We start from the raw sequence: 19,136 nt of genomic DNA, 5'->3' as shown, positions 1-19,136 counted from the left end.
AAGACACGGTCAGTGTAGCGTTTTTTATTGCCCACATGCTTCAGCGCCGAATTTTCTGTTCGGGTTAAGAGCCGCTGATATATGGATTGCTTTAGTATTTCATTCAGTGGCTATATTACATTTCTCCTGAGTCCTGCCAATGCAATCAAATAATTCTAATTTGACATTTAGGTGGCACCTATTCACATCTACCAAAGGCTTGACATTTAAATAACGCTGCCTGTCATTAGCATCTCATTATGGCCTTTTTGAACAGTGGTAATGGGTTGCACAGGCAACCTTTTGTCATTGCAGCCTCAACTGTCCACTACACATGCCGAACGGATTCACACAGGAGAAAACTGGAGCTTCAATTGTAACATGAACATGCCTGAGTAGAAAGGAACGCAATAATCCTGACGTCTCTTCCGACTACCTGCTCTGAAGCCTCTGAATGGCCTTCCTAAAGCACGGAGAGCACTGGAACAGAATAAAGGTATTAGTCCTGGATGAAGGAGAACAAATTGGCTGTGGAGATGGACGTACTTTTTTTCTCCTGAATAGGTCGGTTGATTAAATGGGCGCGGAGCGATAGAGAGATGTTATCTGCTTTTTGTCCTCTTCAGCAAGCCAGAACGACACTTGTGGTCCAGCAGATCAATGTTTGCCTTATCAGTGCAAGGCTTTCTACAGGATAGTGATCTAGGTGTCTTGTGAAAGTGCTCTGCTAAAACAAATGCTAAAAAAATTGATCATATCCTTACACAAACAAATTCAATAAAGGAATTAAACTCAAATGTAGCTCTATATTACAAACAAACTGACCTAGGTTTAAGAGTGAAAGATCATTCCAAGCTTTTTTAATTGAAACTTTAATTTCTCTCGAACTTGGTCATCTGCCATCCCACCAGCCAGCCCTCTCTTATCATATGACAGCTATCAAAAGCTGGAGGGTGACACGTCCTTCCTCCAAGGCACATACTGCATCGTTTCAAACTGCTGCATCATAGGACAGCATAAGAAACAATTTCCCTGAGGGGATCAATAAAATATTCTGTTTCTGAAATACAGAGAAAAGTGCTATCTACCCCCTTAAGAAACACAGAAGAAAGTGCTATCTACCCTCTTCCACATACACAGATGCCCATGATTGGCTAGTGTCACTGTGATTGACAGGTGAGACAAAGTATTATAACATTATGTTTAAGCTTTTATTAAATAAAAAAGAGGTTAATGTTTGATTTTTTTTGGTATTTCTGAAGTAAAACATTATATCCATACAGATGCTCGCTTGCTAGTATTGACATCAGGAAGTGACATCACAACTGAGGTGTGGTTTTGTTTAAAAAGATGATAGTACCTGTGTCATCCTTAACACACTCTCTAGGATGGCTCAGTGTGCTTAGCTTCCTAAAGGATTTCTACTTGAAACTCTTTCTGATAGAAAAGCTTTCTCTTGTAGAGTTTTACATACAGCTTCTCCCAGAGGCACAACCCAAGAACCCTTGATGGGTCTATTTTTTCCCCCCAAGAGTGTACTCTTTCAACCACAGACCTTCATATACATTACAATTTCATGTCAGTGTGAATATATTTCAGCAGTAGTTATATCTCTGAGGGTTTTTTTTTTATGGTCAAATTATATTTTATTCCTAACAAGCCAATGGCATCACTTCAGCAGCAGTAACAGATGAGTGAAAAGAGCAATTTTGAGTTGCTAAGCGACAGTACACTGTGTGCTTGTTTTTGCACAATAGAAAATCATGTTTATCTTCAGCTGTTTAGTTTCACTCTGGAGCATCGTGTTATATGTGGAATAGGTTTGGAAAAGTTTGTGTGTGTGTGTGTGTGTGTGTGTATGTGTTTGGCCCTGAATCTAGTTAACAAGGTTATGGGAATAAATATTTGTGCCATTTTCAAAGTGAACTGAAAAAAAAAGAGTGTACCGCTACCACAATAATTGACATTTGTTATATTGATTGCATTTTTAGAAAACCAGAGCTCAATAGTGGATAGAAATCAGCTGTCTGCATGACTGTCTTCATCCAAAGCAATATATGTAATCTTATGTTACTGCTGAGAGAAACAAACTAAACCAAAATCCTAGCATAGAGAAAACTAAAATTCCAAGCAAATTCATTTGTATTGCGTATATGGGAAATAAGTTCTATTTCTGGCACTGAGGTTTTTGGTTGCATGTAAACTAACATCATACCATGATATCGGTTATATGCCACTGCCATACCAGATGTTAAGCCACTGCCACAACAGATGCGAGGCCACACCAGTTGTTAGGCCACTGCCACAGCAGATGTTAGGCCACTGCCAAACCAGATATTAGGCCATTGCTACACCACATGTTAGGCCACACCAGATGTTAGGCCACTGCCACACCAAATGTTAGGCCACTGCCAAAACCAGATATTAGGCCATTGCTACACCACATGTTAGGCGACACGTTAGGTCACTGCTATACCAGATGTTAGGCCATTGCTAAACCAGATATTAAGCCATTGCTCCACCACGTTAGGGCACACCAGATGTTAGGCCACTGCCACACGAAATGTTAGGCCACTGCCAAAACCAGATATTAGGCCATTGCTACACCACATGTTAGGCCACACATTAGGTCACTGCCACACCAGATATTAGGCTACTGCAACACCAGATGTCAGGCTACTGCCACACTAGATGTTAGGCTAGTACCACACTAGATGTTAGGCCACTGCCACACCAGGTATTAAGCCATTGCTACACCACGTTAGGCCACTGCCACACTACATTTTAGGCAACTGCCTGACCAGATGTTAGACTACACCAGATGTCAGGCCACTGCCACACCAGATTTCCTCCATTCTGTTTTCAAAGCTGGTGCAGGTATTTTGGAGAGAATTAAAAAAAAAAGTAGGCTAGTTAGCTATTCAGCAAAGAAACCATTCCAAACGTGACTGCTGTTTAATAATAACTACTCTATATTTTGACCAGAGGCAGCATAGTCTCATTCTCATTTTCAATTGGCTTACACAACAGAGGATTGAGAAAACAAGCTCATTTAGATAATGTCAGTGGAAAGTGAAGGTAAATTGTTACCAATGCACATCATCAACAATAAAACCGCTTTCACCTGTCAGGGTGAATTTTTCATTTGGTCTGATCACTGCTTTAGCTGCAGATGTTTGGAAGATTTGAGGACAGATATGAAGGTGTATCATGTATCTCTGCTGCAGTAATGAGAATTTAGAATTAGTACTTATGTTGTATTTGTATTCTTGCTATGTTATTTTTCACAAAACATCCAAACACACATGGTGTTTTGGGGATAATCAGGCCCAAACTGATTGTATACTGTTTCAACTGTCCTGGAAAGTTAGATTCAGGGATTTTGGAGCCGAACTGTGACAGCACTGATGTGCCTGTTAACACAGAGAAGCGACAGCGCTTCATGTTGACTGAACGTCCACTGACAGACATGTCTCTAGAACGCAGAAAGGAAGCACTAGCGCTCTGATCACAGAGGCCTGTCGAGGATGCTTTTATAGAAAAGGCAACAAACGGGGCGCTTATCAAAAGCACATCCTAAGGCAGAGTGCCACTCGAGGATGCATTTCATGCTTGTGTCAGATTCTCACCTGCCTTCAGTGTGATCTCTGTCACTTAATTTGATTGCTCTGGAGGCATGGAGCACTGGCCCAGCTGGGAGAGAGAACACCAGTGATTCAATATCAGCACCCTGATTTCTCTCTTCTATTATTAAAAAAAATCAGCGCTGAAAAAAAAAGGCCAGCAAGAGGATTTATGCAATATCAACACCACCATCTGGGTAATAACGAGGCTTTCATCCTTATCAAAGGCCTTTTCATAGCTGACGGAAGCAGAGCAATAATGATGGCTTTTGACAACCGACAATCAAACCATGATTTCTCTACCAAGTGTGTTCTGCTACACAATGGCACCGCTGCAAAGATGGCACACTCCTCACGGCACTGCATGTCACAGTGAGAGCTGCTTTCCGGCACAAACCCTCCCTGAAAACAGCCCAAGACTGGGGCACATCTGCCATTTTTTTATTCATAGAAGCTCGGGTCCCAAAAGGTTGGCTTTGATGCGTCTTCGTTCACTTCCTGTACTGATGTCTGTTTCTTTGTGAATAATGCGAGCTGATGTCACGGTTGCCATGGAGGGAAATTTGTTGGATGAAGTGTGCTTTTGCATCCACTAGAGAGCCAAAGTTATAAAGTGAATATTTTGGGACTTTGCGTATTATCTGCAAGACTGTAACCCACTTTAGGCAATAAAACATTGATATATTATCAAGTACATCTGTATTTCTGATGTAGGAAGGAATGTACTCAGTGTACGTTTATATAATGTATTGCTTTGGGGTGCACATTACAAACAAATATCATACAGTCATAACACTGTAATGGAGTGGAATTTTAATAAGTCCCACAGTTATATTTAAAGCACAGTGGTGAGGCCATGATATTGAGAAACGTCGTTTGTGCTAGAATGAATAAAAACTTTATTATCATTATGCAGATTGCACAATGAAATAAGGTATAACACAATACCACTATCTCTATTTGTTTGCTGCTCCAAGCAATAAATATGAACGCTACCACTATGCCCCTATTCTGGAAAAAAAACTATGGGGTGAATTCAGAAAGATCATGACAGTTCCTCAACCTCAGCTAGATTACATTTTGTTTGAACCTGCCAATGACTATCAATCCATCCATCCATTCATCCATCCTCTGCACCGCTTATCAAACTAGGAACCTGAAGCCTATCCCAGAAAACTCGGGGAACAAGGTAGGGTACACTCCGGACAGGATGCCAGTCTATCTACTGTATTCTAGTTAGATACAGACACTGAAAGAGGTTCTGCTGTTCTGCTGAGGTAATGCTGTGCATATCATCTCAGTTTCTTTAGACAACTAGAGCAATCATGCACTCTAGGACATTTTTTGTCTTATGCAATTTTTCAGTAGAAATGCATGTTGTTGAAGCCAGTCATGTGAAAATGAGAGATTTCAAGAGAATTAAAGCTCAGGTCAGATGAGGCCTTGCTTGAGCAGACAGATACATGTCTGAGGTGTGCTCTCATCAGCAGCAGTGCCTGCAGGTCAGTGTCTCTGGACATGAACAGAGGTGTTATCCTGAGAAATAGCCTATGAAAGCTCTATTTAAGGAATGTTCTGGGTTTGAACCATAGACAGCATAATGATGTCTGGAAGCATGCTATAAGACTCCAGCTCTTTGTGGGGAGTTGGGGGGATAAACATGGTTCCTGGGCATTCTGAAATCCTAGATCTGATGATTAATAAGGGCAGCTTGGGGGAGAGAAAGGGCAAGAGCGGGCCAAGGATTCCTGGAAAATGAGCTTTAGCTTTAAGGGAAGTGCTGATCTGCTTTAAAGAACTGGAGATGGGGAAGCCTTTCAAAGACTTTTGGAAGGATCAGGAGGCTACAAAGGAAGTTTTTCTCACTGTTATGTGCAAAAACACACAATTCACACAAACTCACATCCATATTTGCTCTAGACAATTCTATATATGAACGAACTACAAGGTTAAACCTTCATACATGCTATGCACATAAAACACACCCCATACACATAAAAGCCTTTCCAAACAGTGAAGCATGTTCCCTAGTGATCTGGGACGACAGTAGGTCATGGCGTATCAAGTTAACCTTGTTTGAAGCCCGGCATTCCAGTTGCATTCTCACCCTTATTTAATTACACATGGCCATGTAGTATATTAGCATCTGCTGGCTTGACATTCACCTTCGTAGAATAAAAAAAATCTGATTATCTCTGGGAAATCTGCTGTCTTCATGAAGAAAATTCAGGGCAAAATCAAAATGGTACCTGACTAAAAATGTGCGAACCTGTGAGACCTGTGAATTCTTAAAAAAAAAAAAAGGTCTCATTTAACACCCTTAAGGTTCTATATTAATAAATCTGCTAATATTAAGAAATATAAGAAAAGTCCATGGTATTAAAGCTGTGAATAATGGAAGAACGGCTGAAATTGGCTATAACGAAGGCCAAAGCGGAGCTGAATCTGTGCATATAGGCCTGATCGGAACCGCAGGCTATACGTTAATAAAATTCAGAGCTGCTGTAAATGAGAGGATGTTTCCTTCATTTCCTCCAAGCATTCCATATTCGATCTTCCTCTCATACATATTAGACCCCCCCGACCACCACCACCACCAGTAAAATGTAACCATATAACTGGACTTAGGGATGCCTGCATGCTGACTCCTGTAACTCCAGCGCTGTGTAACCCGGGGCACATCCATAAATGCGCTTAGTGTGGAAGCTAAAGTAGCCTCATGCTCCATTGGGTCATCCATTTGAGAAAAATGATGCCACCGGTTGGAGATGGCCCTAAACCTAATAAAGGGGATGAAGGAACGAGTGAACGTCCGGCCGCTAAGAATACCCCGGTCTCTATTGTACTCGAGACTGAGACGTAAGAAACATATTCTCTCTATTTCCCTTTTCTCCTTTAAGTCTTTCTATTTATCAGCATCCAGGGTGTTATTGTCAAGATAAATAACGGCATAACACTACTCTTGCAAGAGAAGATGAGTATGTCAGCTTTCATTTGGGCAGCAGTAACAGCTATTGAGCAACATATGCAGAGGAGCTGATGCAGGACAGACGAGAGGGAAAAAGAACAGGAAATTGCATTGCCTGTTCAATAGGCCAATGAGATTAGGCAGAAAGAAAAATTATCATAGAAATGATATTTTTGAGACCTTGTCAAAAAAAAAAGCTGATTGTATTCAGGACATGGAAGAATTGTCACAATAAAAACACAATAAAACATCTTTTTGTTCCTTAAAATGAAATGCATGCTTAAAAAAAAAGCCCTCTTCCTTGAAAATGTGATTTTCTCATTGTTTTTGTGTGGCTATTACAATGCACAGCACATACTGTGTGTATTCCTTGACTACGCTCAATGACATAGTGCATGGCTGTGTGCACACTGTACATGAAACAGGAATTTTATGCATTCTCTGGTACTCTAACAGAAGTTCCTCCAAGGCTATGAAGCTGCCAGGAATGTCATTAGTATTCATAGCTCACACTCGTTCCCCAGGTCCCTGCACATGTTTAGAAATGTCTTGTTTTCAGAGGACACATTGTAATGTGCTAAACTGCACTGTATGTAACTCGTTATATAAATAATAAGTTGAAACAGATAGGTTGAACGGACTTCTCTAGCAATTTTATCTTTACAGAAAAGTTGGGAGTGAATAGTAATAATGAATATGATTATAGGTATGGAATTCTATGTGACAGAAAGCGTAATATGTTACACTATGATGAGATGTAAAGCCCCAGGAAAAGCCGGCGAGTTCAATGCTCATATGTATGATTTGCATTTCTATAATTTCTATGGGCAGTACTGAACACACACACACACACAAAAGAAACATCTATCCATCCATTTTCTGTACCACTTATCCTACGCAGGGTCACAGGGAGCTTATCTCAGGGGATACCCTGGAAGGGGTGCTGACCCACTGCAGGACATAATCTTACACACATTCACTCACTCACACACTATGGACAATTTAGAGATGTCAATCAGTCTACAACGCATGTCTTTGAACTAGGGGAGGAAACCAGAATACACAGAGGAAACCCTTAAAGCACAGGGAGAACATGCAAATGCCACACACACAGGACAATGAAAGAAATTCTGCAGAGTTTTCCTGAGCAAACCATCTCATTTTGCTCAGAACAGGGACAAATCCAGGGACAAGGGACAAATCAGGGACAAATCCTTTTAGACTAATCAGTACATTTCTGAAATGGTTTTGCATTCTGCAGTTTCTAGGTAGCTTAGTGGTTAAGGAGTTTGACTAATAATCAGTGGGTTGTAAGTTTGAATCCCAAAACCACCAAGCTGAGCCCCTGAGCAAGGCCCTTAACCCTCCATTTTTCTCTTGTATAAAAATATATGAGATAAAATGTAAGTCGCTCTGGATAAGGCTGTCTGCCATACGCTGAAAAATAACAACGAGTAATAGCAGTTTAACCGGAATAATACTCTAAAGCAGATAATCTTTCTATCTTTATTTTAGTTATTTATAACCAAATTCCACAGCAGCATGTCCTGCTGTGTTTTATTCAGTCAATTCATTCATTCAGTCAATCTTTCTCATTTCCTATTCCTATATCAGCTACTAGTGTGAAGAGAGAAGAAAGAGTGTAGATGCCAGACTTGAAACAATGTACTCACTGGGTGTGAGTTTATATGAAATCCATGTTTAAGGACAACGAGAGCAGTTATCCAAAGTTATCTCCAGCAGGCGTGTTGTGTTTACAGGCCTGTGAGGGATTGGAGTTACAGTAATCGAGATGTCACTGTGCTTTATAATCCAATAATGGACAAGGCTTTGCTTGGCTATCTGTTTGGCTTGGGCTTAGGTTGTGGAAATAAACCACCAGTGGCACCAGTGGAACCATGTGTGTGTGTGTGTGTGTGTGTGTTTGCATTTCATGGAGGCAGGGAACTTTCTTCTTGTGCATTCAGCACAAACTCCATTCCTTTAAAGAGGCTGAAACCCCAGCAACTCTGGGTTTCCATCTGAAAGCGTAAGGCCTGAATGGTTTTACAAGGCAATCTGCACATCTCCCCCATGTGTGAGCGTGCACCGTCAGCAGCCTGTAGCACAATAATGTGCTTCGTGGTCAGAGAACAGAATGGCAAGGCGGAGAAGGCGGCTGCAGCAGCAGCAGCAGTAGTAGCAGTGTGGGGGGGGAGCTCACGATGATCATCAGAGGACGAGCAGAGTTGTTCTGCTTCTCCACCAATCTGTCTGCAGAGGACAGCTCCCTCAGGTAGTGATTGGGGTCAGGGTGGGCGTGTATACGGGTCTCATGCGCGGTTACCGCGGCCTGCTTTTGCCCGTCGCAGCTGTTGAGAGAGAGAGTGCCGAAACACTGTGAACATGAATTTATGGAGAGCAGACAATCTGTTCTGCCTCAACAGGGGGAATACAGGATGTCACGCTAAGCTCTGCCAAACTCCTGCAAAATGAAATGTGACAAATGGTGACAAGTTAGCGAGTCAGGTTCCCTTTATTATTCCCTCATTCTCTCTCTCTCACTCTTTCACACTTCCTCTCTGCCTTTCTCTCTCCGATCATCAGAAGCACTTGACTAGCAGAGCATGAGAACGGGAGGCTGTAATTGACAAATTTTGACGGCCAGCCGAGTGGCAAGCTCCCATGGTGCCTGGCAGGGACTGAAAAATACCCTCCAAATGCGACAGAAAGTGTATGACAGGACTGTATAATCTGACGTGCACACAGACACACAGACACACAGACACACACACACACACACCCATTTTCTCTGAACAATCTTGGTCAGAGGTCTGAGCCTTGATTACTTCATCTAAACAATGAGCGTCTCACAATTCTGAGAACACAATCACATCTACATTTGCTCCACAATTTATGTTCAAGGTGCAGGATTTTTTTTCCCGTCTGTGAGAGATATATGGCAGGCCCCGGCACTGAGGCACTTCAGCCACTGATAAGAGTCGCGGCAGCTATGGGGGCCGGATGATAGCAGCACGCCATACTTCTTCCCCTGGTATTTTCTCCAATCTGATCATTTTTCTTGTGGGGAGCAACAGTTTCATTTTGAAGGTGACTTTCAAGAGTGTTTTGCTCTCTCTTTCTGCACTTCTCTGGCTCTCTCCCTTGCAGTCAGGCCTATATGAGATTTAGTATTTCATTTCCACTGGGATCATCATATTTAATTTGCCTGCTGGGAGGAGTGAGGCAGGGAGGAGGAGTGTGTGTGTGTGTGTGATTGATAGAGAGACAGAGAGAGAGAGAAAGAGGGACAGAGAGAGAGCAAGAGAGAGGGGGGGGGCAGAGAGAGAGAGCGTGGAGGACTCTAGTGGTTGGTCCTAGCGGTTTCCATTAAACATCTTCCCATTGGGATCATTCATTTAAATAATAATAAATGCTAGATTTCTGTCTTTTTTTTATTGAGCACATGACCAATATATATTACTAACAAATATCACAGAACTCTATTAGGTCCATTAAATCATCATTAAACGAGGTATTAATGCCTCATTTTCAGAGACCACTGTGCTTCTGTAATAATCAATCATGTCTTAACAGACAAAGTCTTGCGTCCGTCAAAGTTCTCCTGTTAAAACACCGAAGCTTTAGCATGGAGATATTAACCCATACAGAAAACACAAGTGATCTGTACTAACTACTGCATAGAATTACAAAACTAATAAACTAAAGAATTCTATTTACATATATTTTTGAGAATGAATAATTAGGAAACTGATGGTCTACACTATAGATTTAGCTTTTTTATTTATTTATTTATTTTTCTTTGCTTTTTTATTTTGCTATACAAATATTTAGTCGTTTTCCTACATCAGCAAAAACTATTAGTTTCAAAGTGTCTGAATAATGACTACAGAAATACAAAAAGATTGTATGAACTTTATTTATTTATTATAGGTATTGCCTTATTCATGAAGGTCCTGGATGGATTCCTAAGCTCTTTTCTGAACTTACAGTATTTATGAATAGAACCGTGAACATAGATTAAATGTGGTTCATAAGAATTTTAGGGGTAACTGTACAAATGGTTTTGCTATCTATCTATCTATCTATCTATCTATCTATCTATCTATCTATCTATCTATCTATCTATCTATCTATCTATCTATCTATTTATAGATGATATATATATATATAATATTTTTTATTTAAATTGTATTGTCATTTTTGACATTTCTCACATTTTCATTGTTTATTACATATTAAAGACATTTTTATTACCTGTTTTTCCTACCCAAAAAAGGGGGGGTAGGGTGCCAATAATTTTTTTCCCTATATATCCACCTGATGACCAGCATAAAATTCAGAACAGATATGGAGATATGAACACGGCGCCAATATTCAAACTCCAAAAGCTCAAAGAAAAAACAACACTTTCTAAAAAAAGGCTTTTAAGGGCTTGTTGGGCTTTTGGGTGTGTAGTTGTCTTTGGTACCCAGAGGAGAGAGAGTGAGGGGACAATAAAACAGGAGCCGGAGAGAGAAATGGTTCGGGGGAGCCATGCGTGAAAATCAGGCGTGTTATGAGAAAAGGATATGAGGCAGAGGCTTGGGCGAGGAAATGGAGATGGAGAAAGAAAAAGAGACACCAGAATGAGTCAAATGTAGCAACAGGGCAGCAAAGTGGAAGATATATGAGAGTACATTTTCAAGAGACTATTAAAAAGCCCTTGAGATGTAGAACATACACAGCACAAGCTTTTAATACAGGGCCGTGTTTTTGCAGACAGATCACACCCAGTCATCCGCTACACGTTTAACTCTGACTCACTGAAAAGGGTGATCTATGGTATGAAAGATTACTGCCTTCCATTAGTTACTGTAATGGACAAATCTCCTATAAAATCAGTTTATAGTATAAGGAGATATTAACTAATAAAAGAGTATGTGTAGTGGTGTGGGGAAATCTTTTGGACGTCTTTGCGACTGAATCTGGGGTTTCTATCTACCCCATTTTTTGCCAAATGAACTAGAAACACTTTCATCCTGAAGATGTCAGATTAGATAAATAAGAAACCAGTTTAAAAAAATGTAGCAAAAACCGGAAAACGATCGCTTCATTGCTAGCATCCTAGCCAAGTGTGATTTCCTACCGCCACATGTCATGCGATTTGATCCAGTTTAAGATGTGTGCCATAGCGACACACTAACAAGCCTAAAATGTCTGTAAACAGCAGCTGTGGTATTATCTGTCATATTGTCGTAATGAGTATCGCCGCATACACTGTAGACAGACGTCACGTTGTGATTTATTTTTTATTTTTTTGCAATAATAATCAAAAAAATGAGCGATTTATCCAAAAGAGCAAAATTCACAGAATTACTCAGTGACTATTTCTGCACCGAGGTTAGAGCGAGCACTGAGCAGTCAAATCAAAAGTTCCTATTTGCTGTGACTGAATTTTACTTGCATATGATTTATAACCCCAGTTACGGTTATATGTGTTATTTTTATACACTTTTGCATATTCAATTCGATGCTAATTAAATCAACAAGCAGTATTTTTTTTAGACGTGTTGGTGTCTTGCGTTGAAGCAGTAATGGAATATTTAAACGCTTTTTCCTTTTCCCCACTTTCAGGACTACACTTTGAAGTTGACTTAATTGGTCTTCAGAACTACTAGATAAAGTAGTAAATGACAGAATTTGACTCGTGTGAAGGGTTTTTCTCATGTCCCCACACATATTTCCTGTCCAATTTTGTTATTATCTCAAAGGAGACTCAGTTGTTAGTGTGCATTTGTTTGTGTGTGTGTGTGTGTATGCACACATCCATACCCCCCCCCAAAGTTTCCTTTAGCCACACCCGACTCTGTAGCGGTTGTGCAGGAGTAAATAGGGTTGTCAGGATTGAGTGAAGCTTTAAGTTTGGCAGTCAGAGAGCTGCTACACTCGAAAAGTAGTACAAATGACCAGAATTAAACTGAGCAATGAGCCAACAGATCCCATCTCTCTCTCTCTCTCTCTCTCTCTCTCTCTCTCTCTCGCTCTCTTTCATACACACAGACATGGCTGAATGAAAACAGTCTAAAAAAAAAAGGTAATGAAGCGAATCTGTTCAGTGAGAAATTTGTCACAGTGATGTTGTTTTATAGATTTAATTCATGAAGTACACGGTGAAGTCATCTCATCTGTGCTTTGTTTCTTCATTCATCAGTCAAACAAATTGGTAGGCTTTCTCTGCCGCAAACTAAAATAATAACATTAAAAAGATTAATAGAAAAAAAAAGGAAATGGTAAACTTTACTCTAAGACAGGTCAGTACATGTTTCTCAGATACCGAAGACATTTTCCGCGTTACTCAGTAATGAGTAGCTGATCGGACACTGAAATCTATTTTTAGACTAATTAATTCATTTAACCTCCTTTTCTTTGTTAAGTCGTTAACTCTCATTTTCATTAAGCAAAATGAGATACTGCTCATCGGAGTGAAACATAGTGTGTGTTGGGAAAATGGCACATGCCCACACACTCACATGTACACACTCACGCACAGTCATTTAAATGTCTACAATTCACAGTACAGAATGTTGCATCGATATACTTAAGGCAATTTCAGTACATACAGAGGAAGAATAACGACAACAACAAAAAAAAGTCAAAGCCAACTTGAGGAGGAGGAGGCTGAGGAAAAAAAGCCAGACTCCAATCTGATCTAAAGTTTGTCATGTTACACAATGCAGGCTCTGCCCTGCCAAACACCAGTGTAAATGAAATGGCAGTAGACAGAAAGCTGAAGGGTTCAGGGGAACATTTCTTTCTATAATTGCTTTGGATATTTGTTTTCCTGTTTACCTCATCTGAGAAACTTGTCGCCTGCAAAAAAGTGCACTACTGGCTACATGCTCACTCACACTTTCACACACACACACACACACACACACACACACACACACACACACACACTGGAACAAACACACACTGGAACAAACACACAGGGTGTGACTGCACATATCAGCAAATTTTTTTAGACTTTTTTTAGTTTGTTATTTCCTCATTTCAAACTTTCCCAGCAATGAACATACTGATATCACACACACTCACACACACACATACACACACAATGTTTTCCAGGTTATCTACTGCCTCTGCGCACTAATCACTGACCTGCCCTCATCACACACACACACACACACCACAAAATTCAGACTAGCGCAGCTGATAGCTCGCTTGTTTCTCGTCCTAAAATGGACATAGGGAATAGGGTTTAACATTTTTAGTTCCATCTAGAATCCAAGTGACTGCAAGATCATTTCAGCACAATGGCACCAACATTGTCAACTAACACTGCTAGACTCAGGGCACAAGGCAGAGTACAGCCTGGACAGGAAGTCAAGTCTATCACAGTGCACAATCATACACACTCACTGACACACCCATTCACACATGACTAACAATTTAAATGTAGAGATGCCAATCAGCCTACGAGGCATATCTCTGGACTGGGGGAGGAAACTGATAAGCCACCTCATAATAAATGTAAAATTATTTACATTTCAACTGACTCTTAATGAAAACATGGCAAATAACATATTAAGGACATTTATCAGTGTATGAAAAGCCTGTATAAAACTGTCTTAAACAATAAAAATGATTATTACTGTTATTATTTTACTATTATTACTACTTTTTTTGGCTGACAAATTATATAAATTATATTATAGAGATATTATTCTGATATTTATGCCATGTAAAAAAGCACTGCTGTAGAAGTTCAGATCTTGCGGTATATACTGCCACAGATATGTTAAAGTAAACATAAACATCGAGAAGTCTGCTGTAGTTCCACACGTCGTTACACACGTCTGGTCAGTGTCTAGCAAGCCTGTGGAAGTCAAACATTAGCTCTCATAATGAAATATACACACTTCATTATAACAATTACCCCGGGTCGCTAGCCTGGGGCATGGTGTAATTACACCTATCACTACACCTGCAATTAAATCTTCTGAAATCCACAGACTGCTGAATCAACCAGCCTGCCGTCTAACAGCCGGTGCTCTGACGTCATGTTTGTAGCAACAGTAGAGTCTTCGAAATCCTTGGAAATGCAGGACGAGACTGGCAAATTATTGTAGCAAAAGTATCTATCAATTTGTGGACATTTTGCTTGATATCAGATAAAGTAAAGGTGTATATGTAACCTTGGTCATGACCCTTTGGTGTTTGGTGATTAGTTTTTGACCTGACATAAGTGTGATCACCAGGAGAAGTCACTGGCCAGGGCTGATGTGTGTGACACCCAGCATGAACAGAATCTCTGGTGTGTGTGTGTCTGTGAAATGTCATTCTAAGGTAAGGGGCATGTAGGCTGGATCCAGGGCATGTCTTGGCATGCTGTGAGGTGAGCTTGATCTCCGCTTGGCCTCTTGTAACTTCTGAAAGTTCCTCCTGATGGCATATGATATCCCATGCCTCATTGTGATCCGTCTCTGCCTCCTGTCTCCTAAGTACACCTCGTCACCTCTCCCAGCTCTAGACAGCGCCCGGTACGGCTAGGTGCTCTTGAAAGGGTTTTCCCCGAAGCCGAAACTATGACTTCATACGTCTTATCATCATTACCCTGTTGGCGAGATATCACTACAATCTGTCTTGTTTTTTATTTGATAGTAACAGAAAAAAGGCTTCCTAGCTGTTTTTGTATGGCTTGCTATCCCGAGGGGCTAAAAGCTAATGTTGAGCAGACAAGTGAATAAATAATGAAAGTGTGATTTATGTAAATGGGCTTTTACTACGCCCTTAGCATCTTTTTGCCCATTGGCTGATGCACAACATGGTGCGCTAATGGTTGGTTAGCGCAAAAGCAAATGGAAAAGCGATTAGCTTGGCATCAGAGAGAGATGCGGATACCCTTCTTCATTCCTGCCATTGCACTAATCACTGCAGTCATTTAAAAGAAGAGTCATTGCACCTGTTTAATTACTGTGATAATTGCGCACCGTTTGTTTGTAGCCCAGGGGGTCCCGAGCCATGTTGCTAATGTGCCCAGCGTTTTTGACGAGTCCTTAATAACATTAATGTATCTATGCCATTACGGGAGATGTATTTCCTCCCTCCAGGAGGGATACATGCACTGGACATTGTGTTAAATGGGGGGCTGTATGCCTGCTTACTATGCAGGGAAAATACTGAGCGAGTAAACAATGGCAGTGTTTATTTGATTGTAATGAACTTAGCATTAGCCTTCTCATTGCTCGCTGCTAATGTTGTTCCAGACAAGTCTTATGGATAGGAAACCAATAGTTGCTCCCTCAAGGCAAACTTCAATTTAAAAAAAAAAAAAAAAAAGGCCAGGACAGAGGCTATAGTGCACATTTTTCTGCATAGCCTGCTCTAACACACTGCTTTTACCCCCATGGTGGGTTGAGTCAGGTGTGTTGGGAGTAAGGAAAACACTAAAATGTGCAGTGTAAAGCTAATCCAGGTGCAGGACACGGAAATAATCAGGGGTCTGTTTCTGATTCCTCACATAAACTAAAGACGTGGAATTCAACTGATCCATGAACTCTCAAATCTATCAAGTGATTCAAAACCTTCAGATTAATAATAAATGTAATCTTGATCAGAAGAACACTACCAAAGTCATTTCTGTTATTTTCACAGTCCCACACCTTCTCTTTGTAGTATAAAGCAAACTTGAGTCCAATGAAAATGTGATGAAAGACAAAGCAACGTTCTTTCTGATAAACAACATTACTTGGCTGTATGACTAATTGAACACTTGCTATGACCTCTTCCTCAGATTGCTGTAGAAACAATAGATTTACAAAAGAAAGTCAGCTGAAAGGCATGGATGATTCAAAGGCTAGTCAACGAAAAGCACCACACATTCCTTTTATCACATCCTGTGTTTGTGCAGCATTTCCCCAGCAATTTAGTGGCAGACAGAGCTCATGCAGGTGTGTGTGTGTGTGTGTGTGTATATATATATATATATATATATATATATATATATATATATATATATATATATATATATATATATATATATACACACACACATATATATATATATATACACACACACATATATATATATATATATTCACTATTTTCCAGTAAATGCAAGTACCAAAATAGTTCATTCCATTAACACCACAGCAATTAATCAACAATTAATAACTGATTATTAGTGAACAGTACATTCTTTTTGTGAAAGGTCTGCAAGCAATGTTAGTTCCTGTTATAAAAGTTAACACAACACAAACATGCAGCCTGTCATCCATCTATACATCCATCCATACACATCTATCTATCTATCTATCTATCTATCTATCTATCTATCTATCTATCTATCTATCTATCTATCTATCTATCCATCCATCCATCCATCCATCCATCCATCCATCCATCCATCCATCCATCAAGCAGCTTATCCTACAGAGGGTCACTTTAGACTGGGGGACAAAACTACAGTAATCAGAAGAAACCCCCAAAGTGCAGGGATAACTGTAAACTCTGTGCACACATGACTGAGGCGGGACTCGAACTGCCAACCCCAGAGACATGAGGGAAAATGTGCTAACAACTAAGTCATGTTACATATGAATCTATAAAATTAATACCCTCTAACAGAAAACATCACCTTGTCAACCATCACATTTTTTCTTTGTTGATTGAAAAATATTTTTTATTGGTTTTTTTTATAATTAATAGATTATGCAAAGTGTTTCCTATAAATGACATGTTACTGCAGAATGTACAGTGTATTAGAATGACAGCATTATTCAAATTCTAGCTGGATTTACTGCCACTTGAGAATTGAATATTTATAGCTGTTATATCTATGTTGTTGTTGTTGTTTCAGCTGCTCCCTCTTTGGGGCCACCACAGCAGATCATTTGGTCTGCATATTTCGATTTGGCACAGGTTTTACACAGGATGCCCTTCCTGACGCAACCCTCCCATTTAATCCGGGCTTGGGACCGGCACTGAGAGTTAACTCTTCAGTGGCTGGGTTAGCGTTCTGCCCAGGAATCGAACCCGGGCCGCGGCAATGAGAGCGCGGGATCCTGCCGCTGGAACACCAGGAAGCTTACAGCTGTTATTTCTATATTGTGGCTAAATTTTTACCTCAGTGTAACTGAACACTGCTATTGCCTCAGCATTCAAAGCCACAGCTAGCTAGGTAACTAAATTGCTAGGCTATGCTAAGCTAAATTATTTTTGCGCCAAAGTGTTGGGCAGTTTAGCACAAATGATAAATTTTAATGGCGGTTAATCATTTAATACTTGTAGACATAACCTTTCCTCAACCAGGGCTCAGTGTCCTAGGACCATATCAGACTTAGGAGTTAGTCTGCAAATATTATGGTCAGTTTCATTGAGAGAGAACTTTGTGAGGTCAGTAGTTGAAAAATATTGAAATTACGCAGTGCAAATATTTTATATTAAATGTTATTTAAGCTGTTTATTATGAAAAAAATGAAACATTTTCCAGTCACTCGCTGAAAATATGATTTTAAAATCAAGCATTTTTAAGAGCGTCTGAAGTGTGAAATGGACAGGGAATAACTTATTGTGTTATGAAAATATCATTTTCCTTCCAGACCGAACAAGAATGAACTCCCTATTAAAGAAGCTTTCCAATCTGGTGTTGATTTAAACCTCACAGGAGGACCATCTTTTCATTTCTTCACAAATCATCGGGCAATGCAGCTCATGAATAAAAGACACAGGAGGAGACAACAGAGGCTTAGGAACTCACCAGCACACTTGGTCCTGGCGCGCAGTGGTGGACCTGGAGCTCCAGTGCCGCCCTCATTGGGTCTTGTTAGTAGAACACTGATCTCATACTCAGTGTCTGGGTCAAGGTGGCCGATCTTGTGGTTCGGCTTATCCACTGGCTGGATGTCAATCAGGCTCCCAGACATGGTGCGGTACTCCACCTCTTTCTCGATGATAGGGCCGTCACCGTTGATTGAGTTAGCGTTGAGCTGGATCCACAGATAGGTGGCACCCACTGCCGTCAGCTGAGGTGGTGCGATTGGGATTGGTGGTTCTGAATGAGAAAAGGAAGATCGTATTAATGACTGTTCATTATGCTTTTAACGTTGTTCATTGTATATAAAGAGCAAATCATTTAAAAACTGATACTTTTCAGCATAACCTAAATTTATAATGTTAACTTTTATCATAGTATTTTAGTCAAGGAACCTCTTTTCATACAAGCTAAAAAATAAAGGTTAATATAAATCTTATATATTCTTGTTATTTATGGCTGTTGGTTAAAAACCCAGTAAAAAGCGATGTATTAGGAATCAATAATTACTCATTAAGAGGTGTGATTTGATCATTTCTAATCATTCTGGTTCCATATCAATTTCATATCGGTATGTTAGTGGTTACAATGACTGCGCTGACTTAAAAAAGCTTTCAAAAAAGTGATGGTTCACATATCACATATTAAGTGAGATATTAAATATATAGTTTGTCATTTTTATTTATTTTTCTTCTGAATAAAATGCAGTAACTAACATTCACTGTAAAACATTTCAAGCTGGTTGAACTTGACTAGTCATCTTCACTCA

At 40.0% G+C, this 19,136-nt stretch overlaps 1 protein-coding gene across 10 annotated transcripts in view; it reads right to left on the bottom strand.

Annotated features, from left to right (window-relative positions):
* The window catches only part of ptprma (protein tyrosine phosphatase receptor type Ma), a 195,183-nt gene that overhangs the window by 83,722 nt on the left and 92,325 nt on the right, over window positions 1–19,136 (bottom strand). For all 10 annotated transcript variants that reach the window (XM_058394863.1, XM_058394872.1, XM_058394910.1 and 7 more), the window contains exon 7: window positions 18,314–18,607. In XM_058394863.1, the coding sequence (XP_058250846.1) occupies window positions 18,314–18,607 (294 nt within the window). The remainder of the gene's footprint in view (window positions 1–18,313; window positions 18,608–19,136) is intronic.

Source organism: Hemibagrus wyckioides, linkage group LG01 (genome assembly GCF_019097595.1).
Source record: "Hemibagrus wyckioides isolate EC202008001 linkage group LG01, SWU_Hwy_1.0, whole genome shotgun sequence".
In the NCBI taxonomy this organism is placed as follows: domain Eukaryota; kingdom Metazoa; phylum Chordata; class Actinopteri; order Siluriformes; family Bagridae; genus Hemibagrus; species Hemibagrus wyckioides.
Note: the sequence above shows the minus strand (reverse complement) of the source record. Positions and strands in the feature narration are given on the sequence as shown.